We start from the raw sequence: 12,327 nt of genomic DNA on the forward strand, positions 1-12,327 counted from the left end.
AGTGTGGCTGTGCTGTTCACAACCACCTGGGAGACTAACAGGAGGTGCTTGGAGTGTTGGCCCATGCCCTGACCCTTCCCAATGGCTCTTGTGATGCCTGGCTCTGTGCCAGGCTGTGGCAGAAGAGCCCTGGGGGGTGGCTAGGGGAAGGTGCACTGCTGCAGTCTGTGCTGTGTGGATGGCCCAGTGCAGTTCTGCAGCGTCCCTGCTCTGCTCCCAGCATCGAGTACTGGTTCCGCTGCATGGACCTGGATGGGGATGGGGTGCTGTCCATGTACGAGCTGGAATACTTCTATGAGGAGCAGTGTGAGCGCATGGAGGTGATGGGCATAGAGCCACTGCCCTTCCAGGACCTGCTGTGCCAGATGCTGGACCTCGTTAAGCCAGAGAGGGAAGGTAAGTCCTGTTCAGGCAGAGCTTTCACCCCCTGTCATTTGTAGGGGATTGAGAGGGTAAAGCCACTGTGGAACCCAACTACAGGCAGAGCCCTGTGTGAGAGTCCCAGGGCAGAAATTACTGCACCATGGTGTTGTGCATCAGGAGGTCTGAAATACTAAAACAAGAGAGCTCATTAATTAAGTGCCTGAGACTGAAGCAACAATTCTCGTGTGCTCCAGCTGTGGGATGTCCTGACAGTCTACCCTGTAAAACTGAACCATCCCCATTCACATGCCTTCATATTTCACATGAATGTCAAAGGCCTCCAAATGTATGTGAGATTTAAGCTTAACAAACACACCCATTTATTAAATAATGTTAAAATCCTTGACTGACTTGGGAAGGCATTTTGTGCTAGTGAAGCTTACTGGTGTTACAATTAAAATTTTTGTAAGAACTCAGTAACATAACCACGTGGGGTTTTTCTGTAGGAAGAGTAACTTTGCGAGACCTGAAGAGGTGCAGAATGGCTCATGTGTTCTTCAACACCTTCTTCAACTTAGAGAAATATCTGGACAATGAACAGAGGGATCCCTTTGCAGTGCAAAAGGTATAAATCACCTTTATTTCTAAATAAGGAAATCTCACACTCTTCTTTGGAGTGTTCCTGGATGTAGGGAGAATCCATCTGAATAAAAGAACACTTTTCACAAGTACAGCTTATTGATTGTCTCCCAGAAGCCTCTTATCTGCTCAAAGTACAGAAAAGTGGAGGGGATGCCAAAACCCGGTCTGGTTCCTCACAGTTTTTCCCACATAATCTCCAATAGAAACTTTGTTGTTCCGTGGTTCAAGGCTTAAATACATCCCAAAACAGAGCCCCCCTTTTTGTTTGTTTGTGTGTTTAAACTGGATTATCATAAAAGCAGTCTGTAGTAAATGGCAGAGGGCCAGGTATTTATAGAGGTGTTATCCTGTAATCATCTCTAAAACTTGCCCTAACTTATCAAACTGTAGAGTCCCTCAAAAGACTGGTTCCAATTAACCTCTGATAGACAGATTTGAAACCAACAAGTTTTTCCGTCCTGTATGGAGTGCACAGACTGAGCTAGAGCACAGCAAGTGTGTGGTTGTTGCATTTCTGAAGTGGAGCAGATGCAGTTTGTTGGCATCTCAGGTCACGTGCTGAGCTTTACAGACCCTGAGAGGTATTTTTTCCTTTATAGTCCTTTATGTGCAGATGTAAAACACTCCAAGATGGTTGTGGCTTTCTCAGTTAAGGCTGTTCTATGCAATCCTTCCCAGCCTGGAGGCTGACTGTGTGATCTCTTTAGGACATGGACAGCGACAGCCCCGAGCCCTCAGACTGGGACAGGTACGCGGCTGAGGAGTACGAGATCCTGGTGGCCGAGGAGTCTGGGAATGAGCAGCTCCAGGAGGGGTGAGCACAGGCCTGGCACTGCCCTGGGCACACAGGGCTGCCTCCAGCTGGGCTCTGGTGGGGGCACGTGCTGCCACTGCCAGCACAGGGAGTGCAGTATTGGGATGAACTTTTGGACTGGACTCTGGAGCACATGAGGCCCGGGACAGCTGCTCCTTACAGCAGGAGTGGAGCAGTGTTGGGGGGGCAGGCACTTGGATCAGCTGCACACATCAGTGGAGGGGGAAAAAAGGCAAAGCCTATTTCTTTTGGTCACTGTACAAAAATAGAGATGAAATTACTTTTGCTGGTTTCGGCCATGTATTGATCATGTCCCACTGTCATAGATTAGAAGCTGTAGCTCTGTTACATTTATTACACCTAGCAGAGACTTTCTCTAGTCCAACTTTGTGTCTACTAGTCTGTGCTCTTCATAAGTTATACTTCAATATTTTCATACATTTACTAAGTTTGTTGAGACTTCTTTTTAAACATTTGGTTTCTTCAATACCTAAACTCAGTTTTCAGCACTCTGTAAGATTCTGGACAAACACACCAGCTATCTTTAGCCAGTGAATTTAAGCAGAGCAGTTGTTCCAGAACTTCTCTGTGGGCAAGGGTTTCCTGCAGATAAATGGAGACGCAGTCTAATCTTCCTTTAGATTTGTATCTGTGGTGGCATCTTCTTGAGAATATTTCTTTCAACCACCCAAAGAATACTTACTCTGTGTTAATCCTGCGTGATTCAGGATTGCATCCAGTCTTAAGCAGTATTTATAGAGCCAGTAGAGTATTGAGAAGATTGTATCATTTTCAAAACTTCCCACACTGGAAATTGCTTGGGATAACAGTAGCACCTACTAATTAGGCAGAGATTTGCAAAGCTATTGAGAGTTGTTCCCCTCACTGCCTGTCTAAACAGTAATAGGCTGCTCCCTCAGGCCTTTCTGTGGCCTTCACAATGGAAGATGAGGTAGGGCAGGATGGAAGATGAAATTGCTGCATTCCCTGTAGCTGCTTTGCAACATCTGTTCCTCAGCACAGAAAAGAAACAGGAGGCTGCCACTAAAGCTTCATGCAGGACCATGAATTCCCAAAGTCACCAAAACCAGGGGAAGAGCGACAGGTGATGTCAGATTTTTGAAGTTAGTCTGAAGCAGCTGTGTGTCTTCCTGCAAAGAGAATGTCAGCAACCTGGCTGCTAGCTTTTAAAAGCCCCTGAAAAGCTTGGTAGTCATGGCAGCAGGATCAGATCTCATTTGTGGAGCATAGCAACAGACCACGAAGGAAAAAAGAAAGTAAAAAGAAAAACAAAGAGCTGGACACCCAGACAAATTTGCCAGAAAGAGCCATTGAATCTTTGCACATATATTATTTCTGCTGTGTTTTGAGGATGACAGAAACAGGGAGTGGGGACAGAACCAAGACAATTCCTGGTGAGCTCTAGGAGAGACTGGAAGATTTTTGGCTAAGTTAGCTGGCAAAATATGAAATGTGGTCTTTGTCTTATGAATACATTTGAAAACAACCATCATTCTGCAATTATAGATGCATTAGTAAGTGTGTCCCACTTCTGTGGTTAGCCCTGTCCCTGCTTCTCTGGAAGGAAAGTTTCTAAAGCCAGTCAATCTAAAGCTGACTGAGGCATGCCCTGCTCCTGGAACAGGAATCTCATCAAGGCAGTGGATACTCCCAGATAGTTCCGGGATGCTGGACTCCATTGAGATCTGCAGCCACCAAAAATAAGAGGAAGGTCTTGTCATGTTCGAGACAACAATAAAGCATCATGTTTCACTGGAAGCCTCAGCTGATCTGAGCTCTTCTCAGCCCCACTCTGCTCTCTGACCTGTGTGGGTGTCCACAGAGAGAGGCTGTCCTAGGGAATGGACACTCACACTGCTCTCTGGAGGCAGCACCAACAACTGGCTCTGGCCAGCAAAAGCCTTTGATGCAGATACAGGCCTTGGTTTTACAGCAAGCCAAGCCTTCCCTGCAGGGCAGGGCAGGAGTGGGCACTGTTTTGTTCACCGTCCCAGAACCCAGCCTGAGCCAGCTGACGGACATGGAAACCACTGTTGCCTTCAGGGAAAGAGATCTTTCTACATGGGAAGGAAAAGAAGGAGGAGGAGGATCTTTTATCAGCTGCTGGAGGGAAAATGTCCCCTGAGCAGCAGGAGGAGCCACGGCACAATGCAGACATCCTGCTCAGAGTGGAGAGGGAGGACAGAGGCACAGGATCAGAGGATGTTGGTTTAGGCAGCTTAGACCATTGTTCTTGTCTCCCAGTTGTCTGATGGCTCTGCTGCTCCATTTCCAGAACCCAGCAGTGTAAGGAAGGGAAAGGGGAACAAGGACATCATTGTACCACCCAGAGTCAAAATGTGTGTTTGCCAGAAGGAAGGACAAAGAATTCCCTGGATTAATTTCCCTCCTCTGAACAACCTAAAGTTGGCACAGTTGAGTCTTAAGGAATGGGTGTTTAACCTGCATGAGCCCTGCATTGTTTTTATGGGACTGAAGTTCTGAAACTGGCCTGGGAGAAGAGCAAGGATTGATTACCTTTAGTGCTAATCTTGTTCAAAAGCATCCCAGAGATGCTCCTTAGCTATAAAGGTGGAAAGCATTTATTCCAAGATGGGAAAGGCAGGCACTGTTGAGCCTTAAGGAGCAAACCAGTGCAGTGGAAAAGTAATTCACTGGAAAAGGACAGTGGGAAGTCCCTTTTTGAAGCAGACATGAGAGGGTTTAGCGCAGAAGCAAAAGACACCTGAAGAAAAAGATTATAATGGAGCTCCAGCTGCTGGTGACTGTGCAATGCAGGGAAGAAGTCATGTTCCATGTGTAGGAGAGAAATGGACAAGATTAACAGAAGATGGTAGAATTGGAGAAAAAGGAGGTACAAAAGGAACATTCTAAGAACAGCATTCAAATGGAAATACAAAATTTTCCTCAGCTGCATCACTTGAAACCAAGGAGAGATTAGAGAAGCTGAGGCACTGCAAACATTCCCAATCCATTCCTGGTGAGGGAGGCAGGGCAACACAGCCCCCACAGGCACTACTGAGGCAAGAAGGGTGCAAATGGCACATATCTTGGCAACCTTGGACATGTGGTCAGAACAGGTTTTGTGCAGAATCCAGACCAGACCATTGTTTCCCTTCTCCCACTCATGCAAGAATTCAGAAGGTGGCAGAATTACTAAGTAGGTGCTTTCCTTACGGAAGAGAGAGGACAGTGTTCTCCAGGAAGGCCTGGGCTGGTCTCCCCTGCACACAGGCAGCATCCTGCCTACAGCAGGACAGACTCTGACACCCTCCCAAGGGTTTGCATACGGATCAGCCAAGGAAAAAACACCACAGGAAGACAATTCATTCCTGGCATATCCATGCTGGGCTATCAAAGGAGTTCACCTTTTTGCAGCCCAGTTTACTGCTGAGCATGAGAGCCATTCCTGTACTGGCCATTGGAGCACCTGCTCCAGCATTTCCTTTGTGAGCATCCTTGCTTAAGAGCAAAAGGAAGAACTTTAATTTCTTGGGAGCCCTGCAGAACTAACCCATAGTATGCTGTGACTGAAAGGAAACATCTTAAAAATATCATTTCTTGTGAATGGGCTGAGAGCCATGGAACCCAACCAGCTTGGGTAGTGCAGCTGGAGCTGGGAATTCCCACCAAACCTCCTCGGACCACAAATGCTCAGTCCTGGATATCAAACTGAAGGAGAGAGGAACATGAACACATGGCCACAATTGTTCTTCTGTGTCTGTCAGAACACACCTCAGCCAGAAAATGCTTTGGACCAGATGTTTCTAAGCCAAGGCTCCTCTAGGGCCTGGGGCTGTGGTTGAATGACTTTATTTCTACACTGAACTATTGAGACTCTGTGAGCCCTTGACAACTGTTACTAAAGCTGGATTCAAATCTTCTAATGCTGAACACCAGTGAGAATTTGTTCTGGAAGTGTCAGATGAGGCTGATGGGAGCACAGATCCATGTCTGCTGTCAGAGTACTGATTACTCCCACCCTCTTCCCCATGCCTCAGCCATCTCCTCCTCAAGGTTAACCTCTCACATGCTACTTCATTTTAGCCAGCTGGCTTAGAAGCCACTGAAATAACTGCCCTGAAAACCAAAATGCAGCTTTTAAAGACATACCTTTTGTCTTTGCAGATCATGTGAAGAGGACTATGACACAGAAGAAGTCTTACCTCCCCATGAAACTGGAGACAAGTCAGACAAACTAGTTATCTCAGATCTCTGAGCATAGAGAAGTGGAAGACAGCCCATGTCTTTCAAACTGGATAGTATTCAGTCCCAAGGCACTTAGGCGTTTTCCTTAAATCTGTCATTGGAACAATGTGCTTTATTTTGTACACTGAACTTGAGACCCCTTTTTGTCTTCCTGTGTAATTTCAATAAGGTAATTTCTATGAAAAGGCTTTTTACAATGTGTTATCGTGCACACTCACTGAAAATGGTGATTGCACCTTGTTTCATTTATATATAAATTCTGTTATGTCCCCAGATGTGCAATAAATGCCAGCATCTAATGATTACTTGTAACAGCTGCATGCAACATCCATAGTGGTAATTTCTCAGTGAATACTGTCCTGTGCCACTTTGTCCCCTTGGCTTTATACCAGGAGTGAAAAAAGCACTGCCAAATTAACTTAAATGTGTGTCTAGAAATCTTTTAAAACACAGGTCACTGTGAAGTCCTTTTTTTCTTCCTGTCCTGGAAATGAAAGGAACGTGCCTGTGCTTAGGGAGAGTTAAATGCCTTTGTGCTTTGCTCCAAGCTCTTACACTGCCTGCTGGACTGTGTCACTGCTGTGGATCTGGGAGCAGTTTCAGCTCTACACCACATCATGTTCTCTAGGAATTTGAGATGGAGTTACTTGTCATAGTTCTGTGTCCCCTCCTGTGCTGATCTGCCCCTGGCCAGAGCTTTGTCTGTGTAGATTTCTGCCTTGTAAAAGTGTTTTGCTGAGCATTTACAGCAAATACTGATCTCTGCTGTTCAGCTACTGTGTTGAGACTGCTGCCTGGTGTGCAGTAGTTCTGTCCATTCCTGTGTTCTCCTCTCCTCCTTTAACCTGTAGCCAAGAGACTAAGCTGAGATAATGAAGAAAAAAACCAACCCCTTCTTTTAACTAGTAAAAGAAATTAGTCTGTATTATTGCCAAAATTAATTTTTCTCCCAGGCTCAGGGAGAAAATGCTACAACTAATGAATTTTTGCTTTAAGTGCAAAATTAAACCAACTTTCCCCCTAGAATTACAAGTGATATCTCTGCTGTCAGCACACACTGCTGCTGCAGCTGTCTCTCCTGGCCAGCAGGAACTGTCTGTGGTTCAGCACAGGGGTAATCAGAACAAATTCTTAATTTTAGCCCTCGTATATGCACAAGCAGGTATATGCACGCAGTGTGTCTGGCCTTATCTTCTCAGCTGGGGCAGGTCTGAGCCGCCCCAGCTGTGCCCAATCTGTAATGCTGGGTTGCTGTGTGTGCCCTGTATCTCCTGTTACCTCCCTGGGTGAGAGCCTCAAGCTGTGCCTCCTGCCAGAATTCCTGGGAGCTGCCTGCCCGTTCCCAGCAGAGCCCTGCTGCCCTCCCTGGAGGCAGAGCACACCCAGGCAGGGGAGAACTCGTGTGTCCCCCAGGACGGGACAGGACTGCATCCCTGCTGTACCTCCAGGGGTCAGTATCCAAACGAGGAATGGATGATCTCTCCAGTGCAGCCTGGCCTTTTCCAGGAACCTCTGAAGCCCAAGGCCTGCCTGCCACTGCCCAGGGGGATGTGCTGCAGCTCCCTGTGGTCAGAACTCTCCCGCGATCAAACTCAGAAGAGAGAAGGGTTTCAGTTGAACTGACCAGATGCATACACACCCCCCCAGGATCCTGGACTTGGTATTTGGGAAACTTCTGGATGCCTCCATTGTTAGCAAAGGCCCTGCCAGGTGACCTGCATCCCACAGTAACATGTGAAGCAGGGAGCACTCTGACCAAACCAAGCCAAGCCCCTGGAATGCAGCAAGCACAGTGTGTCTGGATCCATCTCCATCACTGCCATAACCTCGAAGGGAAAACCTTCCCTGGGGGTGATTCCAAATGCGCAAATGCAGAACCACCAAGGAACTGACTGCAGGAATGGGCACAGCATGGAGGTCCCACAGCTGCTGCTTGTAACCATCTCCAGCTACGTTCTTCTGAGAAGAACCTGGACACAGCAGGAGTTCACTCTTCCCTCACTGCCATGGGCCAGAGGGGCTTTTCCATTTGATGTCCCTTTATATCTCTCCAAAGACTGAGATTCCTCAAAAGGAACAAGAAGAACCTGACCCCATTCTAGGCTGAAATGGAACCGTCATGGTCCTCCAGCAGCAGCAGTACTGCAATGTCTCATTTACCAGTTCTGGAAAGCCTCAGTTACCCACCACTTCAGGGTGTCTGTTATCTGCCTTTTACAGAGGGCCTTTAATTCAATCCATCTCTGAATTCAGGCTCCCATCTCACACCACACCAGCCTGAACTGGTGCCTTTCTCTGCAGAAGTTAGAACCCAGAGTATGGGAAAACTCACCAGCTGCCTTCCCAAGGTTTGCTTCAATAAATGGAGACAGGAAGCTGATTACTGCTCTGCTGAGCCCAAACCCAGCCCCTCTCTCCTACAGACAGACATTCAAAACTGCTACAACAACAGAGTGAATCCAAACCCAGTCCATGTTTTCTGGTAGGTCAACACAAGCAAACCTAAAAAAAAAAAAAAAAAAAACCAATTTACAGCAACTGTTTTGCATTCTGCATGAATAGAAGGAGAAGCTGCAGAAGCCACTGGTGCTGTGGTGGCAGTGCAAAATCTGCAGTAATATTCCAGGAATGGTAATCCATTCTCTGTCCCTGAAGTACTTGAAAATAACCACAATTCAGCAGGCACAAGTGCATTAGTAGAGGAGGTGTTCTACACCCCATTTGTGACTTAGCCCTGCCTCCAGCTGCTCTGGATGGAAGGTTCATATCTCTGCAGGATTTAAGTGAGGTAAATTTGGGAACTCCTGTCCTACTTCTTTGCTTTTTTTCTGGGATAGTCAAGGGGCTTGTGTCCAAACAGCAGAGCTGCTCAGTTGCAGCAAAGCAGCCCTGGAATCCCTACCCAAAAGATTTGTAGGAGTCCCTTGGCTCTGGCTCTGCCTCCTGACTCCATGTCAGTGCTACTTCAGATGTTGGAAAGACACATCCTGCATTTTTTAGTGTACATCCAGCTCACACCGAAGGCTTTTTCCTTACGAGTAGTCAGAAAAGTGAGTAAAATTCAGTTCTGCATGATAAAAATATGATTGTTCTTATTTGTTCTCTCTAGTCTGCTTTTGTCTAGAAAAAGAAGCCCTGTGTTCTTACAAACCCCTTGCTTTTAGTGTTGTATCACAAATATTTTCTCTCTGCAGTACTAAGATGGGAAGTATAGCTCACTATTACTGTTGGAATGGTACTAGTTGGATTCTTTTCTTTCTTTCTTCTAAAATCTCAGTAGTACTTGCTGCATCCCAGTTTCTGGCAGTGAACCCCGGGCACTGCTCCAGCTCCCCTCCTGCCTCTGAGGGGCAAATGTTGCAGAACAGACATGGACAGCAAAAAAGTGATTCCAAAGCCTTCCTGCTCTCCTGAACCAAGGATTTAATGAAGCTGACTCAAAACACTCTTAACCAAGGTACTGGGCTTAGTTTCTGAAACAAAATAGTCCTGAAAGACTAATGCTAACTAAGTTCACTGAACTATCATTGTAGCAGTATGGATTTGGAGTCTCTAGATCAGTATCTTAGGTCTATGCAAACAAAGCTGAACCTCAGTGACGAGCACAAGCTACTGTAAGAAAAACATAAAGAGAGCTTTCCCCTTGTGTGCTCATCTTCTCACTGTATCGCTGGGTGAGGGGCTTAGAAATGGAATATTTAATAATAATAATGGTTCTCAGACATTGTAAAAGTAGTTTTGGAGACATTTTGTGGTGGCATGGTTTGATCTTTGTATTTTTACTTTATATTTTCTTCTTTTTTGGCAAATAAAGGACTTTTGAATTTAAAAAGGAAAACCTGTCTCAGTGGTGGGGTAGTGTTACTACTCCCTTCATCTCCAGATGCTCTGCCAAACTCTCATTCCCTGCTGTGGTGAGTTCACACCACTCAGGTACCTGCAAGCAAATGCCTTCCAAAGCCAAAATGCCAGTCTTTCTTCTCAAAAATACTGGGATAAGGCAATCTGATCACTTACCTCCCTCACATCCTTGTCCTCAATGTGGAGCACTGTCCCTATGATGACTTACCAAAACACCAAACTCCCTCATTTTAACCTGTCCTGAAAAAAAAAAAAAAAAGAAATGTCTCCTGGATCTTATGCAAGTGGAATGAACAAGGAAAAAAAAAAAAAAAAAAGAGATGAAAAAGAGAGGGAAAACCAGTAATGCCTTTTCTAATTTACCTATATGCAAATGCTCTGCAGAGTCAGTGTTACTCTTCTATTGCTTCACCCAGGGATGCCTAAATCTGACTATAGAACAGTGACCTTTTGATGAGTTTTTTAGGGTATCAAAAGCACTTCAATTTCTAAATTTAAATAGTAGTTAAGACTAAAGATCTGTGATGTTCTTGGTAGCACTGGAAACAGCATCACCTACCTTTCAGAGGGGATTTCCTCAGCTGTGCCACACTTGGAATGATCCTTACAAAGGTGCTTATTTGTATCCTTTCAGCTCTCCAATTTAGCAATCAAAAATTCTTTTCTAACTGATTTGTAAAGAATTTAAGTAAGAACAATTTGGGGAGGGGGTGCTTCTTGCATGCAGTAAAAAAAAGATGCTTCTGTGCTGGGTCACGCCAGAACCTCTGCAACCATCCCTGTGCCACAGCTGTGGGATCTGTTCCTTGAAACTCCTGGAGTTTCAGTGAGGGAGCAGCTCCCTGCTGTGCCAGAAGTACCTGCCTTGGCAAACAGGCTTTTCGGGTTTATTTCCCTCTAACTCTGCAGGTTCCTCTGACACCACCGAATGCTGGGGCCAGCAAGGGCAGCCCCAGGCTGTGCTGAAGGCACCAAGGGGAGCCTCTGTGCAGGAGGAAGCTCTTCCCTGCCACCTCCGTTCCTGGGAATGCTTTCAGCTCCCATGCAAGGGAAGAACATCTGCAGGGAGAGGCCGCTATGCCCCAGTGCCCCTGCTCTGCACCGTGGTCAGACAAACCAGGGAGGGAGAACAGCTCCTGCTGGGAGAGCTGCAAGGTAACATATCCAGGGGTTAATTTTTTGTCTCCCTGTTCCCTCTCCTCTGGGATTTAATCCCAGCCCCTGGTTTATCACAGAATCGCTAAGGTTAGAAAAGACCCCCATAATCACCAAATCCAGCCTTTGACAGAGCTCCACCCTACCCTCTAACCCTGTCACCAATGGCCACATTGACTTGTGTGTTTGAACATTTTGAACATGTCCTAATGTGTGATAACTGAGAAGGGCCTTTCCACTCCACATGGGTTTCTCTTCCTTGTTCAGATCTGGATGCTCAGAAACACTGGATACACGTGACCACAAACTGCTGCTTTTTCTTTATGATTCTGCTCTACAAATTACAGGGTTTTAATAAAGTTTGACAGTTAATTCCTGTCTTCAAGGAGATTGGGGAAAAAAACTAGAGTATCACAAACTTCCTCTGTAAGAAAGCCCCAGTCAGCTCCCTCTGTTCTAATGCTGAGAACAGCTCTGTGGATCCAGAGCCCTGCAGGGGGAAGGTTGGGAATTCCAGGCAGCCCAGCTGGGGCCAGGCTGGAGCTCAAACCATCATCGAGCTGCACCCCCCCAGTGATTCTGCAGCTCCTTGGGATGGGCAGCAGGGACAAGCCCTCCTGGGCTGCGCTGGACCCCATTCTCACCCTGCTCTCTGCCCAAGCCAAGGCACGAAGGCCCCACATCAGGAAGCTGCTGTGGAAGGAATGCTTTCCCAACTGGAGCTGCTGGAATCCCTGTCAGCACCAAAATGATCCTTTCCATTGCTCAGCTCATGAACAACTAGCCAGGAGGGCAAGGAAACCAAACCAAGCCAACCCTAATTTAAACAATTAGAGAATTAATCATCAACACACTAAGTAGTATTTAGACAGTAAGTTCAACATATGCCACACTGATGCCTTCAGCAGTTGCAAAATAGAATTAGAAAACTAACATTTATTAAATCAATTTGAATTTTAATATACATTTCAAGAATGTGGCAGCATAAAAGGAAATGTTTTTAGAAACAACCTGAATCTACCATTTGCAGTTTTACATTAACCATCACGGCTCTCCTATTGATGCTCCGAAACACTCTTGACCTAAGTTCTCCAACTTTTGGTACCACATTGAATGCAGCAGTGAGATAGTAAAGATTCCAAATACTCCCACATTTCTGGAGCAAAGGTATACTTTGTATTTAATTTAATGAAAGTCCTAAAAATGTACCATCAACAATCTCGGCAAAACTGAACAGCTCTGCAAAAGCATTCCGACACAAC

At 46.0% G+C, this 12,327-nt stretch overlaps 1 protein-coding gene across 1 annotated transcript in view; it reads left to right on the forward strand.

The window, feature by feature from the left end:
• Positions 1–6,374, forward strand: part of LOC130256990 (serine/threonine-protein phosphatase 2A regulatory subunit B'' subunit alpha-like) — a 49,123-nt gene extending 42,749 nt beyond the window's left edge. The window contains exons 11-14 of the mRNA XM_056499181.1: positions 221–396; positions 870–988; positions 1,713–1,819; positions 5,969–6,374. Of these exons, the coding sequence (XP_056355156.1) occupies positions 221–396; positions 870–988; positions 1,713–1,819; positions 5,969–6,059 (493 nt within the window). The 3' untranslated portion in view covers positions 6,060–6,374. The remainder of the gene's footprint in view (positions 1–220; positions 397–869; positions 989–1,712; positions 1,820–5,968) is intronic.
• Positions 6,375–12,327: the final 5,953 nt, after the last annotated feature.

This window comes from Oenanthe melanoleuca, chromosome 9 (genome assembly GCF_029582105.1).
Source record: "Oenanthe melanoleuca isolate GR-GAL-2019-014 chromosome 9, OMel1.0, whole genome shotgun sequence".
Classification (NCBI taxonomy): Eukaryota; Metazoa; Chordata; class Aves; order Passeriformes; family Muscicapidae; genus Oenanthe; species Oenanthe melanoleuca.